Here is a 24,272-nt window from a genome sequence, read left to right on the forward strand (position 1 = left end):
GGAGGTCTGCAGCTATGTCTGTGGCTCGCGCGGTACTTCCACCCGACACCACTGGGCCAGGACAGCCGCGGCCACTCGGCCTCGCGGAGGCTACAGTCAGGAGAGCAGAATCCCCTCTGGATCCTTCAGGCATGAGGGAGCCACGTCCTCAGGCGGGACCAGCTATGGCGGCAGCAGGTTGGGCTGGGAGCAGGGGCCCAGCTCCGCAGAATTCGGATGGCACTTCACACTTATGATCATGGGACCATCTTAAAGCCAATCTTTATTATCACGTTGAGATTGCAATCACTTCAGCTGTGTAAATCAATGACAAAAACATTCAGACTTCAGCCTGAAAATGCCAGACCTGCGCAGAAGCGGGAGGGGTGTGGCCCGCTGCGGGGCGTGGCCAGGGACGGGGGCGTGGCCGAGGGCGTGGCCGAGGGCGTGGCCGAGGCTCCGCCCAGGCACGCTCGGCTCTCGCGAGAGCGGCGCGTGATGACGCGCGGGCCGGCAGAGAGCGTCCGCGGCGCGGGCGGGCGGGTTTGAATCTGGTCGGAGCGCGGGAAACGGTGGCCGTCCTGCACGAGGTGAGCGCCGCGGTGCCCGCCGGCGAAGGGCGCGGGGGCGGGGGTCAGGGTCGGGACGCGGCCGGAGCCGGGCGGGGGAGTGGTCCGCGTGGGGTGACCCGAGCCCGCGGCTGGCTGGGGGCTGTGAGGCGGCCCCGGGGCTGAGGGGAGAGGACCGTGGACCGGCCTCGGGGAGGACACCGCCCGCGTCCCCGCCCTCAGCTCAGGCCCCAGCTCTGACCCCGGAGCCCCGCTTTGGACCCTGTCCGCACGCGTCTGTGAGGACCCGAGGAGGAACGGCCGGCTCCGGGGGGGGGGGGCGGGGGCGGGGGCGGTCGGGGGCGTTGACCCGCGGTGACCTGCCTCCTCGTGTGCCGAGCCCCCTGCGGTGGACATGGCTGCTCCCCGCCAGCGCGGCGTCCCGCGGGAGCCCCGAGGGCACAGCTGGTGGGGAGGAGCGGTGTCCCGGAGAGCGGGGCCAGCCCCCGCCGGGAGGAAGGCGGCCGTGCGGTCCGCGGCCTGGCCTGCGCCGCCGGGAGTGTGGGGTTAGTCATCACCTCTGGGGCGGGTCCTCCCCGCCGCGGGGCCGACGGAGACCTGGGTGCTGTGCCGTGACCACGGGGCGTAACTTGCCACCGGTGCCGCTTGCAGCCCCTGTCCCCCGGGGGCTCCTACTCACGCTTGCAGACGGAGCGGCTGCTTGCCAGCGGCTGTGAGTGCGGCACAGGGTCCCCCGGGGCCCCGGGGCCCGGGGCGGGGGCTGCACACAGGCCCCCCAGCGGGTGGGCGGAGCCCCGCGGAGCACCTCGGAGCACCTGGCGCACCTGCCCTGCTAACAAGCTCCCTGGTGGCCGCGCCGCTGCGACGGTGATGCTCTTGTTAGAGGATGGCGGCCTTCAGGATTCAGCAGCTGCCGTCAGCCTCTCCCTTTGTGTTTTTTCTTTTTTTCTGTTAGTACCTTCTTTCATTGACTCTAACACTTTGTGTTCCTCTTCTGATGGAATCAGCCTCCTTTTTCTGAGCTGACTCAGACCTGCCTGAGCATCTTGGTAAGGAAAGGAGAGAAGGTGAGCCTCCCAGAGCCTTCGTTGGTAACGTCGTTAGTAATGTTATGTTGATACCAATATCCTTGATAAAGTAATAGTTATTATTTAGATGTGGTAATGTTTGTGTCATAATATTGTTAGAAGCCGTTTACCATAGATGTTATGGGATCTTTTTTTTTCTTTTTTTTTAATTTTGGATGTTAGTACCAAATTACATCTTGTAGGAAAAGTTATATTTGCAAATTCAAGTTTCAGTATGACTGTTTTTTTTGTTGTTGTTGTTGTTGTTTTTTTTTTTTTTTTTTAGTATGACTGTTTTCTGCTAGGGTTACAGAGTAAATGCCATATGAAAAACAGTTTCATCTGTCATGGAAAAGCGAGAGACATTTGTACAAGCAGTGTCTAAGGAGCTGATTGGAGAGTTTTTGCAGTTTGTTCAACTTGATGTAAGTTTTAAGTTTAGTTTTCTTATGATTTGGTTGTTTACATCCACAAATGAAATATAATCCTTTCAGTGAATCCTTAGGGACCAAAGTTCATTAAAAAAAAAAAAAAAAGAACTATACTCAAATACACCTGCTGATGGGCAGCGATGCACACACTGTATTTCCTGCTTCTTTTAAGAGACTTGTAAGAATGCTGAGTGGTGTAGCACAAGGTGCTTCTATTTAAGTATTTATTGATCTCTTGCTTTGTGCTTGGCATGAGGAAGACAACTTTTTTGGTCCTCAGGTTATTTACAGTGTTGTGGTGGATCCAGGTGTGTAAGTATAGCAGGGTAACAAGGCTAAGCTGGGGCAAGGATACGGGAGGGGGCCCACATTCAGCCACGGACTGCTTCCTGTCCCAGTGGAAAGGGTATGGAAGCTGTGATTAAAGAGTAAACAAGTCAGCCAGTCAAAGAGGGATGTGGGGAAGGACCTCTCCAAGTAGAGGAGATAACTTTAAAGACCAGAGAAGATACACTGTGTTTGAACTTGAAGATATTTGGTAGGGCTAGGGCATAGAAATGCCAGGTCAGGCAGGAAGAGGCAGGGGCTGAGATTTGGATTATGACAGCCCTTCTTTACCATGTTATCCTGAGAGGAATGGGGGCTTGTATACACATAGGTAGAAGATGGCAGCAAGAGCCTGGAGAGTAGTGAAGAGGCTGTGCCCTGCACAATGGTGGTTGCATTAGGAGATGTGGGTGCCTTTGCAAGCTGTCAGGTTGCAAGGTGGTGGTGCTCTTGACTGGGTGTAGGCCGCGATGGATTCCAGGTTCTGACTTGTGCCTTTCAGTGGGAAGAAGGCAGGTTTTAGAGGGACGATAGGCTCCATTTGGGACATTGTGGATGACTGCCAGGGGGATGTGCACACAATGACCAGTAGGTGGATCAGTAGCTGTACCTAAAGCCCAAGAAAGAGGCCTGCATAGAGACAGATTTGGGTGTCCTCAGCGACACTTGGAAGCTTCAGTCATGGGAATGCAACGGGACCATCTGTAGTGTAAGAAGAGAAGCCTAGGACAGAACCCTGAGGAACCCCAACAGTTAAGGTATCAATTCTAAAACACTTGTGACTTTGGGTCAGAAGATGTATATGTCACTTGTTTTGCTCATGGAGTGAAAATTAAGTTAGTAGTAATTTAAAAAAAAAAAGTAGTAATTAAGTAGAGAGAAACCTAATAGAAAATTCGTTGCTAGCAACATTTATGAAGTTTTTTTTTTTCTTCTTTTTTAAGAGATTTTTATTTATTTATTCATGGGAGACACAAAGAGAGGCAGAGACACAGGCAGAGAGAAGCAGGCTCCCTGCGGGGAGCCCGAAGCAGGACTGTGTCCCAGGATCCTGGGGTCACAACCTGAGCCAAAGGCAAGACGCTCAACCACTGAGCCATCCAGGCATCCTGGAATTATTTTTAAGAGGGAAATGAATTATGTTATGATTTCATATTGTAAAATAGTATCCTGTAAACAAAAATAGTCAGTACAGACTCACAGGCAGCACATCTCAGAAGTGTCTGTTGAGAGCACACTATTTAGATGTTATATAAACACTTGTTGTAGTAGGAGCGTAGATGATATGTGCTCTGTTATGTGTGCAATACACGTGTGGTTTAAAGTTTACAAGATTATTGTTGCAAACTTTTGTCATAGTATTAACTACTATCACAAACTAAATTGATGATGATGAAGCTAGTTAATATTAATTTAAAATCAAAAGACCAAAATAGCAACATCTGGGTAGCACAGTCCCTACAGGATCAGGCTGATGTTGTAGTGACAGGGCGCCCTTTGAGATCCTTGTCCGCAGCTACCCCTGGTCACATGCCCTGGTGCCTTGGACTGTTGCTCAGCAGCACATATCTCAGGAGGATGCTGAGTTAGTCATTGTATTCATAGTCATTCCTTTTAGCTTATGAGTAGCAAGCCTTATTAACAATTATTTAGTATCTTAATCACCGTGTAGCTATTAGTTAAACACGAAAATGAGAAGATGTAGGATTATGCATCACTTGTTTTCTTCGAGTTGAATGATATGAAATGCCATTCTGTAGGTCAGAATAGTTGAGTGTAGGCAGCTGTTTGGTGGCATATCCTTCAGTTTGCACTTCTTTGATGATTTGGTTAAATTCATTTTATGCGTTTTGACAGGAGCTGCATAAGTGGTGTTTTGTCTTCCTCAGTGGAGGCACATGATGTCCGTTTGTCCTGTTATTGCTGAGGTTAGTTTTAATCAGTCACTTAGGTTGGGGGTATACCAGATTTCTCCACTGTCAAGCTGCTGTTTCCACCTTCATAATTAATAAGTGATCTTAATTGGGGAACTAAGTTGAGATTAGATAAATACCCTGCTCTTCATCAGACTTGTACCTACTGGTTTTAGTATCAATTGATGATTCTTGCCTGAAACATTTATTACTATAATGGCTATTATAGTATATACTATAGAAAATTGTGATTTTCTAACCCCATATTCCTTCCATATTTACTCATTGGTGATCTATAGCATGCTGATGCTGTTTGTTTTTTATTTATTTATTATCAGTTTTGTTGCACTGGTTCTTTATTGATTGGGTTATAATCCGTTACGGTCACTTGTTTGGTGCTCACATTGGCTGCACGCAGTCCCTTTAAGATGAATGCTCTACCCCTTTGGTAATGGTTTCTATTTGCTGTATCAGGGAGTAAGCTCATCAGCTCAGAGTGAGAAGAAATGGTTGGCTCGGGGTTTTAGGGATAGTTGAGAGGATCTGATATAATCTCATTGGTTAAAAGAAGAGAATGATGTCTAGAGATGAGTAAGAGGGGGTGTTGAGGGTCCAAGTTGGGTTAGAGATCAGCAACTTCAAGTATACTCAGTTGGCTTGGCTGTGTTGTTGTTATTGTACAGCTCCAACATACTTTGTGCCCTGATGATAGGCCTGGAGTGGTGGACATCTGGATGGATTGATTTTAGAGAGGATATTTCTAAGTGGGTAAAATTTTAAACTCCAAAGACTAGGTTACTAGGGCTGAATATGTAGATGAGAAACCTGCTACTTTCTTATTTTACTTTTTGAATTTACTTATTACACAGAGTGAGAGTGTGTACACACAAGTGAAGAGAGGGACAGAGGGAGAGAGAGAAGCAGACTCCACAGGGCTCCATCCCAGAACCCTGGGATCACACCCTGAGCCAAAGGCAGATGCTTCACTTACTGAGCCACCCAGGTGCCCTGGCATCTGCTACTTTCTGTCTCATAATTCCTGTACTTTTCCACTTAGGAAAAGTATTTCAAAACTACAGCTCAACTCTTGAAATGGTCATTAGCTTAGCACTTAATGAATGCACTTAATTTAGCAAAACTTCCTTTTGAGGCCATTATAAAGGGGATAGAACTAATTTTTGTAATTGAAATATAACAGTTGCTATTTATTTTGCAGAAAGATGCTTCTGACCCTTTCAGCCTAAATGAATTACTTGATGAATTATCAAGGAAACAGAAAGAAGAGCTATGGCAAAGGCTCAAGAATTTATTAACGGGTGTATTGTTAGAAAGCCCTGTGGCTGAGTGGCAGACGTTGGAAGTTCAGGGTGAAGACATTATGGAAACAGAGCATGAATCAAAAATGGTAGTAGTAATTTTTCAAATAGAAAACCTGTTACCTTTAATTTGTTAAAAAAAAATATTGTATGTAATTGAATTTTAAGTGGTGAAAACTAGAATTTAAGAAAGAATATTTGGAGTATGTTTATTATAGTTTTACTTTAAACAGTCTGCTGTTCAATGTTGCTGTTCTCTTTGGACAACTGACCTGTATTCAAATTTAATTTACTTTTTAGAATAAGCTAGAAGTGTGGGTTAATTTTTATAAAGTTAGTAACATTCACATTTCTTTTGAAAATTCTATTTTAAGTTGATTTTAAGTCACTTAAATTTGAATTTTTTCATTTGTAGAAAAACAGCATAGAAATAATTCATGCAATTACATGTGTGGTTCTTGCTTCTGTATCTGTAATAAATGAAAGTGAGAACTATGAAGACTTACTGGAATGTGCAGTGATGTTGAATGGTGAGTTGCATTTGTGATATCGTGGCATGTTTAGAGGTGGGCATCTACTGGTTCTCTGTGGAAGGAGCCAGTCTTCATGTAGAAGCAGAAGTATTAAGGTGTAACTTTGCTTTTAAGCTTTTTTACTTCAGCTAGAAAAAGAGCAAAGAAGTATTCTTTTTTTTTTTTAAGTTTTTTTTTTTTTTTATTCATAAGTGACACAGAGAGAGGGGCAGAGACACAGGCAGAGGGAGAAGAAGGCTCCCTGCGGGGAGCCTGATGTGGGACTCAATCCAAAGACCCCGGGGTCACGCCCTGAGCTGAAGGCAGATGCTCAACCCTTGAGCCACCCAGGTGTCCCAAGAAGTATTATTTTAAGGGCTATCCTGATGCACTGATTTAGAATGTAAATTACTGAACAACTGACTGCTGTTCTCAGATTTTCCAGTAGTCTTACTTGACCTATGGGACCAGTGGTAAGAGCTTATTAAGGAAAAATGGTCAGATTATAAATTCCTCAGTTGGTGATTACTGCCAGAAAGTTTCAGTTTAACCAAGCATTTGTGATGCTGCATCATTTTTTAAATATGTTATGAAAGTGACCTGAGAAATAGTTGTTGACAATTAGGGGAACTTTACTATTAAAATTTGTATCATGGTGCTTTTCAGATTTTAATTAAACTGTGAAACTGTAGTTTCTAATTTAGGAGGAGCACTATAAGAATTAATAGGAATATCTAATTATAAAATACATAAAACTATTTTACAGATATAAAAGATGCAAAAATGATTTTAAGTAATGATTAGCCCTAATCAGTATATAAATAGTTCCCAGTGTTTTGTGAATGTAACCATAGTTTATTTTCAGTCTCCAAATAACTTTTATAAAATGATTAGTGCTGATATTGTAGTTGTTTCTAACTTCCCATTAATTCAGAAATTTAACGTGTGTGTAATGGCATTCAGATATCTATGGATTATAATTATGAACATATTATTAGTATTTTCATTTTTTCTTGAGCTTTTCAATTAATAAAAGCACTGCAGTTTTTTTTTTAAAGATTTTTTTAGATTTTTATTTATTTATGATAGTCACACACAGAGAGAGAGAGAGGGGCAGAGACACAGGCAGAGGGAGAAGCAGGCTCCATGCACCGGGAGCCCGATGTGGGATTCGATCCCGGGTCTCCAGGATCGTGCCCTGGGCCAAAGGCAGGCGCTAAACTGCTGCGCCACCCAGGGATCCCAACACTGCAGTTTTTGTATTCATTTTAATAATTCTTTTTTTTTCCATTTTAATAATTCTTTTACTGTTTTTCGCCAGTGAGCCTGAATTTGAGGCCAGCTTATGAAGGACAGTTGTAGTGGGTTACTGGTCACCACACCTGACCTGGGTTTGGTGTTGAGTATTACCTGTGGGTGTTGTAATGCTTACATTTGGGTAGTATGAATACCTGCCTCTCTTAAACGAGGGGTTTGGACAGTGTGACCCTTCTGAGTCTTACAGTACTAAAATTCTGTATTCTATTGGATCTGCTTTTATAACAGTAGTTAACAGTTTTTTACAAGTTATTATCATTTGTATTCTACAAATAATGTATATAAATTTCTGGCAAGTTAGATGTCAGCTAATGTTTGCTTAGCAAACCTTTGTGAGTCATGGTACTTTACACTATTGACTCTGAGCTAATATTAGTTTATAGTAATTTACTAATTGAACATTTACTGTGCTCTGTTTTAGGTATTTTATATGCATTACCTGAATCTGAAAGAAAGCTGCAGAGTTCCATTCAGGATTTGTGTGTCATGTGGTGGGAGAAAGGTCTGCCTGCCAAGGAAGATATGGGAAAGACTGCTTTTATCATGCTGTTAAGGAAGAGCCTGGAGACTAAAACAGTATGTTTACTTTTTAAAATAGTGCATGTGTTTATACCAGTTATGAATTATGTTCACTCATAAGTGGCCTGACTGCAGTTGCTTCCCGGGTTAGGGTCTTTTTTAAGATGTTTGGGGGAGGGCAGCAGGCAATGGCTCCACATTGCAGTTTCATGCAGGCTTTCTCTACCTTCCAGGGTGTGTGGTCCTTGCCCTCTCTCACCACTTCATGGTAGCAAGGCGGCTGCTCCACCTCCACTTTGTTGTGTGAGTTCCAGGCTGGAGGAAGAGGCAGGGAAGCAGCAAGGGCCAGTCCTCAGAAGTTCTTAACCTGTAGCCACATCTATCTGCTGCAGATGGGATTTTGAAGGGTTACATTGCCACTGTTAGCAAAAGTGGATATTTTTAGTAGCGAAGAAGGGATGAGATAAGTGGGAATGGCTGCCCATGTTAGTGTGGTCCTCTGAGACTGCATAGGATTGGATGTATGTGGTGAAGGGTGATGGGGCAGGAGTGGTAGAGAAAGTCCTCGGGCCCACGTGGAGGCACCACACTTGTAGGATGTGGGGTCGTGTCAGACTAAAGCCTAGACCTAAAGTTTTAGAGAGCAGGTTTGAGGATTGGATTTAACTTGGTGTGTTTCTCAGCCTTTCATCTTTGGTGTGCAGTTAAGATATCCAGAAAGAGAACTGTTTCTGTCCCCTGATCAAGAGAACAACAGATATTTAATGTTCATCTTAGAAAATTGGGCAAGTGGGGATCCCTGGGTGGTACAGCAGTTTGGCGCCTGCCTTTGGCCCAGGGCGTGATCCTGGAGACCCGGGATCGAGTCCCACGTCGGGCTCCCGGTGCATGGAGCCTGCTTCTCCATCTGCCTGTGTCTCTGCCCCTCTGTCTCTCTCTCTGTGACTATCATAAATAAATAAAAAATTAAAAAAAAAAAAAAGAAAATTGGGCAAGTGAAGAAGGGAAAATGAGGAAAATGAAATCCTCTGTAATTCCACTACCTAAGGAATTCTCATTTTAGGGATATTTAGGAATTTCTCTTCCTCTTTCTTCCCCTCATACCTTTACTTTCTTATGACAGATTCTTACAAATGAGATTCATGGTTAGTGGGTTCGACCTTGATACCCATTGCCAATTTCTTAGCAAGCTTGCACTTTATCACACTCCCACTATCTGGGTCTGTCTCACCATGACCTCCAAGGAGCCGCCAGTTTGATGACAGAAAAGACTGTCTACTCCCACAGTTTGTCATAGGATTGTCATTGTTGGTTTATCTTTTTAAAAACTTTTTAAAAAATAATTTTTCCTGTCTTTCTGTTTAGCTTTTTTTTTTAATTTTTATTTATTTATTTTTTATTTTTTTTCTGTTTAGCTTTTAAATCAAGACTTTACTTAATGTCTCTAGTGTTTTACACCTGTGTGGTAGCATGTGGGCGCCACTAGCAGCACAGGGCTATTTAAGTTTCACTTGTAGTGAGGAAAACTAAACACCAGGTCCCTCATCTCATTAGTCACACTTCTGTGCTCTGTAGCCTAACAGGGCTGGTGGCTGCTGCACTCGGCATTGCAGAAACCAGGTAGTGCTGCCTATTGGTGCTTTTGTTTGCTTTTGCCATGGTTTTTTCCTTTTTGATGAATAATCTAGAGTTGTAATTATTTATTACATAAAGTGTTCTTATTGTAAATTTGAAATGTGACCTTAATTGTTTATTAAAAAACTAACATTTTTCTTTATGTCATTCCTAGGGCACAGACATATGTCGGCTTTGGCGTATTCATCAGGCTTTATATTGCTTTGATTATGATTTAGAGGAAAGTAAAGAAATTAAAGATATGCTACTTGAGTGTTTCATAAGTGTTAAATATATCAAGAAAGAGGAGGTAACCAGGTTTTTCTCTTTTGGTGTTGTTGTGAACTGCTTTTTAATGGTTGTTTTCCCTGAGTTCATGTAGTTGCTCTTGTACCACAGTCAGTGTTCTAATGAAAGAGTCAGCCTAGCTCTCAAGAGTTGTTATATTTATTGCACATTTTTACCACATAGTAGTATTATGCACACATTTTATAAATTGTTGCTTATTTCATCATTAAATCGGATGGTAATTAATAGGTGGCTGTGAATCCTAGGGGAGCTGGGATTATACTTTAAATTAAGAATGATCGGGGATCCCTGGGTGGCTCAGCGGTTTAGTGCCTACCTTCGGCCCAGGGTGTGATCCTAGGGTCCCGGGATCATGTGCCACATCGGGCTTCCTGCATGGAGCCTGCTTCTCCCTCTGCCTGTCTCTCTCTCTCTCTCTCTCTCTCTCTCTCTGTATCTCTCATGAATAAATAAATAAAATCTTAAAAAAAAAAAAGATTGAATGGGAGATGGGCTAGATGGGTGATGGGCATTAAAGAGGGTACTTGCAATGAGCACTGGATGTTGTGTTTAAGTGATGAATCAGACCAGAAACCAATATTGCATGGTATGTTCACTAACAAATTTTTTTCTTAAAGATTTTATTTATTCATGAGGGAGAGAGAGAGAGAAAGAGAGAGGCAGAGACACAGGCAGAAGGAGAAGCAGGCTCCATGTAGGCAGCCCGAATTGGGACTCGATCCCGGGACTCCAGGATCATGCCCTGGGCCTAAGGCAGGCACTACACCGCTGAGCCACCCAGGGATCCCCTAACTAATAAAATTTTAAAAATAAGGTTGAGAAAGCACTTCCCAGTGGATTGAACCTGACGCTCTGCCCTAATCCTGGCTAACTGGCATATACCAGAACCATCATCACATAAAATTCTCAGATTTCTTTTTCTCTGCCATCCAGTCAATCCAAAGAGCAGCTTCTGGCTACTGCTGCATGGTCTGTTTTGGTGGTCATTCCCACATGAGGCTACTGAGCATGTGGACTATGGCCAGCAAATTATAACCTTCATGGATTCAAAACTTATTATGAAAAAGAATGTAAAATAGCTCATTAGCTATTTTTATATACTTATTACATATTTAAATGGTAATAATTTGGCTATGTTGGCTTAGGTAAATATATTATTAAAATTAATTGAATCTTTTTTCCTTTTATTACTGTGGCTATTAGAAAATTAAAAATTGGGGATCCCTGGGTAGCTCAGCAGTTTAGCGCCTGCCTTTGGCCCAGGGCGCGATCTTGGAGTCCTGGCATCAAGTCCCATGTCGGGCTCTCAGCTTGGAGCCTGCTTCTCCCTCTGCCTGTGTCTCTGCCTCTCTCTCTCTCTCTCTCTCTCTCTCTCTCTCTCTCTGTCTATCATGAATAAATAAATAAATAAATAAATCTTAAAAAAAATAAAATTAAAAATTATGGAGTGGCTTGTATAGTTCTCTTGAACAGTTCTGACTTGTTATCTTAGGATTTGGATGTAGTCCTTTACTGAATGTGGACTATATTCCCATGCTAGAAGTGCAAAGAAGAATGTTTATATTACAGAAAATAGCCTTTGTTTGGTCATTGCCTCATACATACATGAGGCAAAAGGAGGAAGTCGCCACCCCTCCCTGAAGTAGGTGAGGAAAGACTTCTTGGATTTGAGGTCCATAAATGAAGTTCTACAGCTAGTCAGGAGCAAAGACACGGTTTGACCTTGCTTTGCTTGCTCAAGCATACCCTCTCCAGCTAGAGAGGTTAAAAGGGCCATATGTGGTCACTGATCATACTGACCAGATCCCTGTCTGTTCACCTACTAGATGGTGGCCTTAATGAGACTACTTTGAACCTTGTGTTTCCTTCTGTAAAATAGGAAGCACAGTGGTTCTTTGTCACGGTTCCAGAGGGACAAAGTGCCGTGCATACATGCCTAGAGCCGTTAGCATAGCGCCTGGCAGGTTCTGAGCACGTGGGAGGTATTCCAACTGCTCATTGCTGTTACCAACTCATCGTCGTTGGTAAAGACGCCTCAGGCCTGTGCCCTCAGGATCTCCAGGACTGTGGTAGAGTGTGAGGCTCAGAGCCAAGCAGCAGAGGGGGCCAGACAAGTCAGTTCCACTTACAGTGACTTGTACATAGTGGGTGCTGACCTGCATGTCAGCCTGTGTGTGTGTGGAGGTGCAATTGGTAGTACAGGCATAAACGTATGTCTCTTTTAACACTCCCCCCCCCCTTTTTTTTAAATTGATGTCTTTTGAATTTATGATATCTAAACTTAGTTTCCTAATGAGTCCTTACTTTGGTTAGTTCATTCTGGATAAATGACAAATATCTTGTGCTATCATGGCAAGTACTTATAGTAAATACTTTTTAAGTATTAAAAAGTATTACCCATGCCTTTTGCAAGCATGGCTGCCCTGCTATTTATATCAAAGTGTGTTGCATTTCTATGGGATTCCAGAGACAGTACTGGTGGACTGGTAAGCAGCAAAGAGGTGAGGGTATTGTTTGCAGGAAAAGTTTTAGATATATTTTATGTGCTGTGTAGAGTGTAAGTATCGTATTACTGCTTTTTAGGGCCATGTGTCATCTAGTGGTATGCATATAAACTAACACGGGGACTGTGTGTGTTTGAAAATTCTAGTTTGGCAGATACTAAGCCTCTTCACAAGTCCTCACTTTTCTCATTTATAAAAGATGAAATGAAGGATTCTTTGATTTTAGCTAATGTAGACAGAGCCAGAATGAAATGTTTGTGGAGCATTTACAAATTGAGCTACTGAGCAGCATGGCACATGTCTGTGCAGTCCTGTGGCTGAGCACAGAAGGAGGTCAGTGCTGGACCCTCCAGAGGGGAGATCCTTTTGCCGTGGCCCTGCTCCTGAGCTCTATCCCTCCAACACCCCCACTGAGGCCCTGAGTTGTAGTTATATATGCTTCCTTCACTGAGAATAACAGACTTTTCTGTTACTAACATCCAAGGAATTGTTTCCTTTTTAGTTATCTGAACTTTTTATTTGGTTGCAAGATTGTATCTTATTTTTCTTTATAGGGAAGAAGATTTCTTAGTTCACTCTTCATTTGGAATGTAAATTTTATTAAAATGATCCACGAGACCGTTAAAAACCAGTTACAGGGGTTACAAAAGTAAGTATTGAGGGCAATTGGTATTTTGTGTTGTCTTGATGATTTTAGAATATGCTATTTGACCTGACTTTTAAAGTTATATTAATTGGGACAGCTGGGTAGCTCAGCGGTTGAGCATCTGCTTTCCACCCAGGGTGTGATCTTGGAGTCCCGGGATGAAGTCCCACATCCAGCTCCCTGCATGGAGGCTGCTTCTCTCTCTCTGTGCCTGTGTCTCTGCCTCTCTCTGTGTCTCTCATGAATAAATAAAATCTTAAAAAAAAAATAGTTATATTAATGTATTGGAAGCTTTAAAAATTATCTCTTAGATTATATTATTTGTGATGTACTGTTTTTACTATGTGTTGTTTTTAACTACATATTATGTATTATTCTATCACTGTATAGTTTTTTCTCCGCTGTAGGAAGTCATTTTCAGTAATGACATTTAAGTTAAGATTTTAACTCGTGGTCATTCTTTAGTCAAAATATTTACCAGTTAAATCTTAGTCTCAGTTGCAGTATGGACATGGACACGGAATAAATTCCATGTCACAAGTACTTCTGATACCATTTTTTTTTTAAGATTTTATTTATTCATTCATAAGAGAGAGACAGAGACACAGGCAGAGGGAGAAGCAGGCTCCATGCAGAGAGCCAGACGTGGGACTTGATTCTGGGTCTCCAGGATCACACCCTGGGCCGAGGGCAGGCCCTAAACTACTGAGCCACCCAGGGATCCCCTTCTGATAGCATTTGAATGTAATGTCTACTTTCCTGTTTACTGTGGACTGAGCTATGTGGTTGGGTGGGAAGAGTCCTGCAGGCAAAGAGTCTAGGGATGCATGCACAAGTCGGAGCTCTCAGCCTCTTGGAACCTCACAGCAGTTGGAGCTGTCATGGTGAATGTTTGAATGTTTTCTGTTTGCCAGGTGTAGGGTTCAGTGCGTAATCTGCTCTGCAGCTGAGTACTTAGTGTGCATTTTCAAATGGAATCCTTCAACTGTTGAGGTGGGCTTGGTTGCTGAGTTTCCCTCTGTCAGGCAGCTAGCTTTGGTTAAGTACTGAGCTGAGATTTGACTCTGACTCTATGACAGAGTTCCTGCTGTTTGCTAGAATGCTTTCTCCTCCTGTTTCCCTACTGGCAGAATATTGGGGTTGAACTAAGAGATACCCAATGTGGGGCTCAAACTCATGACCTCGAGATCCAGGAGTCCCTGGCTCTGTCAGAAAAAACAAAATAAATAATAAACTTAAAAGTGTAGTGGTTTGAACATGCATTAACTTTCTTTTTTTCCCCGTAGATCTTTGATGGTATACATTGCAGAAATTTATTTCAGAGCTTGGAAAAAGGCCTCAGGAAAAATATTGGAGGTATTTTCTTTTCATTTTATTAAATGTTAACATTCATTTTTGTTGTATTCTAGTAAATAATAAGTTGTCATGGATAGTCATTTAATATCTGTGTTGATGCTCTTTGTCAAAATAAAGTCAGATAATGAGACTCTATGGGATGGAGATTTCATTCTCATTCCCACAAATGTTCATGCTCAGTCTGAGACCCAGGATTCCTGCCACTCATTGAGATGTGTGGTTTGAGTGAAATCAAGATTTGCCCCATATCATTTTGGTAGGTTTATTAGATCTGTAATGTCCACCCACCTGTAGCTGCCATGCACTGGGAATGTGCCTAGTCTAAGTGGAGACGTGCTATAAGTGTAAGAAACACACCAGATTCTGAAGACATAGTGGGGGAAGAAGAATGTAAAATATCTCATGAATGTTGTTTTAAAAATACTGCTTGCGGGATCCCTGGGTGGCGCAGCGGTTTAGCGCCTGCCTTTGGCCCAGGGCGCGATCCTGGAGACTCGGGATCGAATCCCATGTCGGGCTCCCGGTGCATGGAGCCTGCTTCTCCCTCTGCCTGTGTCTCTGCCTCTCTCTCTCTCTCATTCTGTGTGACTATCATAAATAAATAAAAATTTAAAAAAAATTAAAAAAAATAAAAATACTGCTTGCATGTTGAAATGATAGTGTTTTGGCTATATTGGGCTGAACAAAATACATTACTAAAATAATTTTGCTTGTTTCTTTGTTTTTAATATTGCTGTGAGAAAGTTTTTATTTATGATTTTATTTACTTGACACAGAGAGAGAGCACAGGCAGGGTGAGCTGCAGGCAGAATGAGAGGGAGAAGCAGACTCCCCACTGAGCAGGGAGCCTGAGGTGGGGCTCCATCCCAGGACCCTGCGATCATGACCTGAACTGAAGGCAGATGTCTAAATGACAGAACCTCCCAGGCACCCCACCACTAGAAAATTTAAAATTGAGTTTGTGGTTAGGGTTCTGTTTCTGTTGGGCTTTTTTGCTCAGGAACCTCAAACTACCTCTTTCAGTTACATTGTTGTTGAGAAATTAAAGACATTTGTTTTGAATTATGGCTAACCTTGAATGACTGGAATATCTATCTGCATTATGAAGATGTGGCTGTGTAATTCAGAATCACAATAAGGCTCAAAGGCTCTTTTGGAAAAATATCAGAATACTTTTTGTCAATATCCTTTGTGTTTTTCTTATACTAGGCTGTCAAACATGTTTTCTTTCTGAGAGTAAAATTCTTAAACTAAGTCAGAGAGGGGAGCAGGCCCTGAGCTGGTAGGTTGGGGAGAGCTTTACTCATCTCTGGAGCTTCCTTCTGTCCACTCTGCTCCTGTGCAGCTTAAACTTGGTTTATCACTGACTTCCACTTCTAGAAGAGAAAATGATCTCTCATATCCCCTGCTGACACCATCTACAGTCATTTTGCAGTGTAAAAGTTTTTGGAGGAAGGGACAAAACCAGGACATTGCTATACATTTTTGCAGTTTTATTATTCATGACATTTGTTCATAGGAAAGAATATTGGTCCCCCTTTTCTCTAATAGTGGATTTATTTGTTTACTTAAAGATTTTAGTTATTTATTCATGAGAGGAGAGGCAAACACAGGCCGAGGAGAAGCAGGCTCTCTGCAGGGAGCCTGATGCAGGGCTGGATCTTGGAACTCCAGATCATGCCCTGAAGCAAAGGCTCAACTGCTGAGCCACCCAGGTGTTCCTCCAATAGTGGTTTTAAAAATAAATGTTGGGCAGCCTGGGTGGCTCAGCGGTTTAGCGCTGCCTTCAGCCCAGGGCGTGATCCTGGAGTCTTGGGATCGAGTCCTGCATTGGGCTCCCTACATGGAGCCTGCTTCTCCCTCTGCCTGTGTCTCTGCCTCCCCCTCTCTCTCTCTTTCTCTGTCTCTCATGAGTAAATAAATAAAATCTTGAAAAAATAAAAAAATAAAAATAAATGTTTGTAGGGGTGCCTGGCTGGCTCTGTTGGTGGAATGTGCAACTCTTGATTTCTAGTTGTGGGTTTGAGCCCTGTATTGGGTGTAAAGATCACTAAAAATAAGTAAATCCCAATTTAAAAAAAATGTTAATAGTTGCACACATAATTGTTTGATCGAATCTGTACTGAATTTTAGTGCAGCTCTGTACTTCTCAGGCTCGGCTTCCCTCTTCCTCCCTCCCTTCCAATTTTTCAAGCAAGTTCCAAATAGGACATCTCATATCTATGTGCTTCAGTATTTATACACGGCCTTTAACATACTTAACAAAATTAACAGTTTCCGGGTATTTTTTAAAACATTTAAATTTCTCTGCTTTGTTTCAAAAATGTCTTTTTATAGTTTTTTAGGGAAACAGGATCCAATAAGTCTATGGCATCCTTGCTACGTCATTTAAATCTCTCAGAGCATTCCTCCCTCTCTCCTTTTCTGTTTTTAAAACCTGTGCCCTGCATGAATATGTTGAAGAAACTGGGTCGGTTGTCCTGTAGAATGTCCATATTCTGATAGTTAACTCTAAAGGTTCAACTTTTGTGGCACAAATACTTGGTAGGTAGTGCCATGTATCCCATGTCAGCGTGTGGTTCCCCGTAGGTAGTGATGCTAAGATTAGTGGCTTCAGGTGAAGGAAGTATTTTCAGAGATAATAAAGGGGGCTAATAGTAGTAACAGGCTTTCCTAATGTCCTTCCCTAAAGCAATGGGAACCTAGGGCTTGGAGGCAGAGTCCAGGGTAACAGACCAGAGGATCCGCAGGGGATTTCGGCTGCTCCTGGTGGTTGGGTCTGCCTTCTCTGCCCAGTTCTGGAGGTTGTAGGTGTTGTGGGCTAACCAAAGAGCTCCCTACAGCCAACTCCCTGCTGCCCTCCATGGAAGCCCTGAAAGATGTTGTTTCAGGCACTTTGGAGTCCTTGTCCCCATCTTGAGGGTAGTTCAGCGTCAGCTCTGGGGAGTCTCTTGGAACAGACTCAGTCCCTAGGTCGTCTGGTTCAGGATGACTCAGAAGAGAGGCCCTCAGGGCACGCTCAGTCTCTGAGCCATCTGGCTTGAACTAGCCTCAGGTGGTAGGGAGAAGCTTGCTGTGCCACCTGGCACAGATTTGGTATTTCATCAAACAAGGTAGAAGAAACCAAAGGAATATCAAAACTAAAGGGATTCCAAGAGGTATAGATTTGAAATAGGAATGCTCTGAGTGAGGGATCCTGGTGCTTTCCCTCATGATCTAGAGGACCCATGGAGCCGCCTCAGTAGCTATGCTGCCTGTCCTGACCTCTGTCGGAGCACGTGCGCCAAGTACTAACACTGTGTTTGCCATTCCAGACCATTGAAAACAGCTGCATCCAGGACTTCATGCACCACGGGATCCACCTTCCACGCAGGTCTCCTGTGCACTCTAGGGTGCGTGAGGTGAGCAAACCATTGTGGTGCTAGTCATGGATTTTTTGATAAAGCTGATAAGTCCTAGCTTTGTTTTTAGATTATTGTTTTTGTTAAATTTAAAAATTAAGTTAACCCCTCTCATGCATCAGCCTAAAGGACTTTCTCAGAGTCTTAGTATTTGGTATCTGGCAGTTTTAACTAGAAGAAAGGTATGTTATTGAGAGTCAGAACTTTTTTCAAATAATCTTTAAATTCTTTGACATAAAAATGTTCAGAATCATTACTTTCTAACTGCCATACCACTTTTTCAAAAACGGAATATTTGGAATTATTTTTATTATTTATTTTTATACGTTAAATTTTTGTTTTGATATTCTGTAAACCAAATGGAATAAATGTTTGGATAGTTTCTTGTGTGTTTTTAAAAGCTAATCTCAGGGGTGCCTGGCTGACTCAGTAGAGCATGTGATTTTTTTTTTTTTTAAAGATTTTATATATTTATTCATGAGAGACACATAGAGGAAGCAGAGACACAGGCAGAGGGAGAAGCAGGCTCCTTGCAGGGAGCCTGATGTGGGACTTGATTCCTGGACCAGGATCACTCCCTGAGCCGAAGGCAGATGCTGTACTGCTGAGCTACCAAGGCGTCCCCAGAGAATGGGATTCTTGATGGCAAGGTCATGAGTTTGAGCCCCATCCATGTGTAGCGTAGAATTTACCCAAAACAAATTTAAAAAAATTTTTTAAAGCTAGTCTCAGAATTTAGATGTGAATTTTATACTTACATTGTAAATGATCTGACTAAATAAGGCTTTATTTTCAATGTCTTAATGACACTGATAGGTGTTTGATAATCATAATGATCTTGGCAGATGGAATTGGGAAATGTGGTCTGTTTAGGACACAGGCTCAGTGTCCTGAACCAGGAGTGATGCCTTGTGTGTTTGCTGTTAGTTTTGGCAACTGTGTATCAAGAAGCTAAATGAATAAAGATTTATCTTTTTAGTGTAGTGAAATTACTATTATTTATAGAATGTAAACATAAATTAATTATATTAAGCTTGAAAGGATAAGGAAACATTTCTTTACATTATTGATGCTTTACTTTGAGTTATCCAAAGATAAACCCAGAGATAAATATATCCAGTTGATGCTTGACCTCCAGCCCCAACGACACACAATCCTAGTGTGGCTTCAGTAAGTTGTAGGTCAGCTTGGGTCATTTATTTGGTGTTTCAGATTCTCTCTCTCTCTCTCTCTCTCTCTTATTTTTTTTTAAATTTTATTCATTTATTCATGAGGGACAGAGAGGCAAGATTCTCTTTAATCATAAAGAATGATAGCATGTTAAATTAGATAAATTTGTGATGTTGATCGCTTCCTTCTTTGTACCAAATAAGTTAAGACTTTTTCCACTAAGGCTTCTTTTGATATTTGATTTTCTGCTCTGGTAATCTGAGTAATTAAGATATTATAAGTATAGATATCACTGATTGGTAAACTATGGGAAAATACATAGAATTAAAAGGAAGAGCATTAATTATATTTCACTTTTTGAATGCAGTATGTTCCTGGACTTTTAATTCTTATTGTTGCTTACAACACATTTTAGCTTCTTCCTCAAATCCCTTTTTTGGGTAAACATCACATTTGTATAATAAATTATTTTACTGATATGTTGAAAGAAGGTTTAGGAAATGCTTCAGACATTTGAAAGTAAAAATCCCTATACTGTTGATGAAAATCTTCTAACATTAGGTGTTTGGGTTTTTTTTTAAAGATATTTTTTATTTATTTGAGAGAATGAGAGCACACAAGCAGGGGGAGCAGCAGAGGGAGAGGGAGAGGAGAAGCAGGCTCTCCGCTGAGCAGGGAGCCTGACATAGGGCTCCATTCTGGGTCTCTGGGATCATGACTTGAGCAAAGGCAGATGCTTCAGGCAGACTGAGCCACCCAGGCACCCCTAAAATTAGGTGCTTTTAATGGTTGCCTAACTCTGGGAATATATACTAAAGCCCACTGAATTATGTACTTTAAAAGAGTGACTTTCATGGTTTGTGACTTATAACAATAAAATTGTTTAAAAATCTTCCTGTACACATTCAATGCAATCTCTATCAAAATACCATGGACTGGGATCCCTGGGTGGCGCAGCGGTTTGGCGCCTGCCTTTGGCCCGGGGCGCGATCCTGGAGACCCGGGATTGAATCCCACGTCGGGCTCCCGGTGCATGGAGCCTGCTTCTCCCTCTGCCTGTGTCTCTGCCCCCCCCCCCCTCTCTCTCTCTCTGTGACTTTCATAAATAAATAAAAATTTAAAAAAAAAAAAAAAAAAAACAAAATACCATGGACTTTCTTCAGAGAGTTGGAACAAATAGTCTTAAGATTTGTGTGGAATCAAAAAAGACCAAACAGCCTGGGGAATATTGAAAAAGAAAACCAGAGCCGGGGGGCATCACAATGCCAGATTTAAGTTGTACTACAAAGCTGTGATCATCAAGACAATGTGGTACTGGCACAAAAACAGACACACAGATCAAGAGAACCCAGAAATAGGCCCTCAACTCTATGGTTAGCTAATATTTGACAAAGCAGGAAAGACTATCCACTGGAAAAAGGACAGTCTCTTCAATAAATGGTGCTGGGAAAACTGGACATCCACATGCAGAAGAATGAAACTAGACCATTCTCTTACATCAGACACAAAGATAAACTCAAAATGGATGAAAGATCTTAATGTGAGACAAGAATCCATCAAAATCCTAGAGGAGAACACAGCCAACACCTTCTTTGAACTTGGCCACAGCAACTTCTGGCAAGATACATCTATGAAGGCAAAGGAAACAAAAGCAAAAATGAACTATTGGGACTTAAGAGAAAAAGCCTCTGCACAACAAAGTAAACAGTCAACAAAACTAAAAGACAACCTACAGAATGGGAGAAGATAATTGCAAATGACCTATCAGATAAAGTGCTAGTATCCAAGATCTATAAAGAACTTACTCAACTCAACAGCAAAGAAACAATCCAATCATGAAATGGGCAAAAGACATGAACAGAAATTTCACCAAAGAAGACATACACGTGGCCAACAAGCACATGAGAAAATGCTCTGCATCACTTGCCACCAGGAAAATACACATCAAAACCACAATGAGATACCACCTCACACCAATGAGAATGGTGAACATTAACAAGACAGGAAACCACAAATGTTGGAGAGGATGTGGAGAAAGGGGAACCCTCTTGCACTGTTGGTGGGAATGTGAACTGGTGCAGCCACTCTGGAAAACTGTGTGGAGGTTCCTCAAAGAGTTAAAAATAGATCTGCCCTACGACCCAGGAATTGCACTGCTGGGGATTTACCCCAAAGATATAGATGCAGTGAAAAACCGAGACACCTGCATCCCAAAGTTCATAGCAGCAATGTCCACAATAGGCAAACTGTGGAAGGAGCCTTGGTGTCCATCGAAAGATGAATGGATAAAGAAGATGTGGTCTCTGTATACAATGGAATATTACTCAGCCATTAGAAACGTGCTTCAACATGGATAGAACCTGGAGGGTATGATGCTGAGTGAAGTAAGTCAATTGGAGAAGGACAAACATTATATGGTTTCATTCATATGGGGAATATGAAAAATAGTGAAAGGGATTAAAGGGGAAAGGAGAGAAAATGAGAGGGTGACAGAACTTGAGAGACTCTTAACCCTGGGAAGCGAACAAGGGGTAGTGGAAGGGGAGGGGGACAGGGTGACTGGGTGATGGGCACTGAGGGGGGCGCTTGAAGGATGAGCGCTGGGTGTTATAGTATATGTTGGCAAATCGAACTCCAATAAAAAAAATATACAAAAAAAATCTTTCTGTAAGGAGCACTTGGGTGGCTCATTCAGTTGAGTGTGTGACTCGTGGTCTCAGCTCTTGATCTCAGGATCATAGGTTCAAGCCCTGAGTTGAGCTCCAGGTTGGACATGGAGCCTACAAAATAAATAAATGAATGAATAAATGAATAAATACCTACCAACCTACCTTTCTGTAAAGTGAGTATACGATTGATACCAAAACTTGATAATATTTTACACACAAAAGAACTGTAGTCTAATATCACCACCATCAATAAAAATTTCTACATAAAAAATTAACAATAAAAAAAATTAACAATCAGAAAATAATCCCCAGACTGTAGTTCGTTTAGGATAAAGTTGATTCAGGTTCAAACACTTAAAGTATAATCTATCGTTGGATAGCTTAACTTAATTTTTATTTTCCACTTTTCACTAATAGAATTTTAGTTCTAAAGGAGAGTGGTGAATTAAGGAATTTTGGCAAAACCGAGTTGCTGGAGACAAGAGTCTGAAGAGTTATGGGAAGACTGGCTAGTGAAGAGGGCAATAGGACAAAGGAGTGGAAGCTGAGTGTACAGCCCATCCTTTGATTGTTCCTAAGCTTGGGAATGATCAATATCTAAGTTAAGCTGGTACGGTAAAGGCCCATGGAGCAGTGACACCCATTTTGAGATATATGCATGTTTCAGATGCTCTTCTAGGTTCTTTGAACCAGATACTTGTAGCCAGCTCAATTTGGAACCAGAAGGGGCTATAGAAACCATTCAGGCTGACTCCTTTACACACACTCCTCCTCCACTTCACCTTGCAGGTCAGAGGTCTCTGAACTCATTTTGAGGTTATTTGACTTTTGGTAGAAGGTTAGAAACTATGACCCAAAGTCATTGATCTTTGTTTCTTCATAGGCTTCTTTCATGTGATTTCTCTCATGTGTTTAGTACAGTCAATATCTATTGTTATATCTTCTCCTCTTAGGGAAGAGTTGTCAAGACTTGTGAAGCATGAGGGCCTGTTTTGGTGTAGAGGACAACCTGCCCTCTCTGTTCAAAGTAGGATCTTAAATACTCTTTTTGAAAACATTACCTTTCTTTTTTTCTTTTCTTGGATCTCAGGTGCTGAGTTATTTTCATCATCAAAAGAAAGTTCGTCAGGGAGTGGAAGAGATGCTTTACAGATTGTATAAACCCATCCTTTGGAGAGGACTAAAGGTACACCTATTAAATACTCCATCCATGTTAAGAATGTGCTCATTATGCTTTTGAACTTATTGTGCTGTAATTCAGGCAGTATAAATGATACTGGAAGCTGGGGGCTTTTTGAAGTTTGGGACACATTTTTTTTTTTTTTTTTTAAGATTTATTCATGAGAGACACACAAAGAGGCAGAGACACAGGCAGAGAGAGAGAAGCAGGCTCCATGCAGGGAGCCCAGTGTGGGACTTGATCCCCGGACTCCAGGATCATGCCTGAGCCGAACGTAGACGCTCAACCGCTGAGCCACCCAGGCATCCCTGGGACAAATGTTTTATTCTTGTATTAAAAACATTTTTAGGCCTATTAGACTGGGAATCTGAATTGGTTTAGTGCAGATTCCACAGTAGGAAGGACATTTGTCATGCCATATAAACCAGCAGAGGTGTTGAGGTTCTGCATAGCTGAGCTGGGCCATCCTGGCTCTCAGAACCTTCTGCTTACGACTGAGACACAGAATCACAGCTGTTGGGGAGTGATGGAATTAACATGAGTGATTTTCTACATAGTAAACCTAGTGTTGGAAGAGAGAGAGTCACTGTTTCTTAGTGACAGAAGATGGGCTTTGAGATGAGGAATTGGGTCTTTATTTTTTTTTAAAGATTTATGTATGTATTTTAGAAAGAGTGTGTGCATCTGTAGGGAGGGGCAGAGGAAGAGAATCTCAAGCAGACTCCCACTAAGCAAGGAGTTTTACCCCGGGCTCAATCTCACAACCTGTGAGATCATGACCTGAGCTGAAAGCAAGAGTTGGAGGCTTAACCAACTGCACCACCAAGGTGCCCCCAAAACATGTGGTTTGTACCCTCTTTCCGTCTTTCTTTTCTTTTCTTTTCTTTCTTTCTTTTTTTTTTTTTTAAAGTAGGCTCCACGCATGGAGCTTGAACTCATGACCCTGAGATCAACACCTGAGCTGAGATCAAGAGCCAGATGCTTAACCGACTGAGCCAGCCAGGTGCCCCCAGGTCTTTTAATATTTGTCCTTACTGAGCCAAGGGTTTGGTTTAGCCCATGTATTGTCTAAGTTTGGTCAGTTTAAAGGTTGTAATTGTCTTTAATATGTAAGTAATTCTATATTGAGATACTTAGAACGATTTAGGAAATCTATACTGAAGCCTTTGAATGTTTGCTCTTTGGATTCTGAAACACTCTTTCCTTATTCCAGGCCCGAAACTCTGCGGTCCGGTCAAATGCTGCCCTACTGTTCATTGAAGCATTTCCTATTAGAGATCCAAATTTCAATGCTATTGAAATGGATAGTGAAATTCAGAAACAGTTTGAAGAACTTTATGTATGTATTGCATGTGACTGAGTCCCCTATGATGTCACCTATGTCTGGGCCTGTTGTGGGTCCTGGCCCCTCCTCCCCCACCCCCAACGTGACTCCATAACTACCTGTGTGCTGCCCTCTGATGGCAGGCTTTC

The 24,272-nt window shown here is 42.2% G+C and overlaps 1 protein-coding gene across 2 annotated transcripts in view; it reads left to right on the plus strand.

The window, feature by feature from the left end:
- Positions 1 to 501: 501 nt before the first annotated feature.
- Positions 502 to 24,272, plus strand: part of NCAPG2 (non-SMC condensin II complex subunit G2) — a 64,301-nt gene continuing 40,530 nt past the window's right edge. For both annotated transcript variants that reach the window (XM_055335376.1, XM_055335375.1), the window contains exons 1-12: positions 502 to 569; positions 1,504 to 1,615; positions 1,902 to 2,040; positions 5,503 to 5,691; positions 6,018 to 6,132; positions 7,853 to 8,007; positions 9,740 to 9,874; positions 12,932 to 13,026; positions 14,310 to 14,379; positions 17,694 to 17,780; positions 22,710 to 22,805; positions 24,013 to 24,138. In XM_055335376.1, coding sequence (XP_055191351.1) covers positions 1,963 to 2,040; positions 5,503 to 5,691; positions 6,018 to 6,132; positions 7,853 to 8,007; positions 9,740 to 9,874; positions 12,932 to 13,026; positions 14,310 to 14,379; positions 17,694 to 17,780; positions 22,710 to 22,805; positions 24,013 to 24,138 — 1,146 coding nt within the window. In that variant the 5' untranslated portion in view covers positions 502 to 569; positions 1,504 to 1,615; positions 1,902 to 1,962. The remainder of the gene's footprint in view (positions 570 to 1,503; positions 1,616 to 1,901; positions 2,041 to 5,502; positions 5,692 to 6,017; positions 6,133 to 7,852; positions 8,008 to 9,739; positions 9,875 to 12,931; positions 13,027 to 14,309; positions 14,380 to 17,693; positions 17,781 to 22,709; positions 22,806 to 24,012; positions 24,139 to 24,272) is intronic.

This window comes from Nyctereutes procyonoides, unplaced genomic scaffold (assembly GCF_905146905.1).
Source record: "Nyctereutes procyonoides isolate TBG_1078 unplaced genomic scaffold, NYPRO_anot_genome, whole genome shotgun sequence".
In the NCBI taxonomy this organism is placed as follows: Eukaryota; Metazoa; Chordata; class Mammalia; order Carnivora; family Canidae; genus Nyctereutes; species Nyctereutes procyonoides.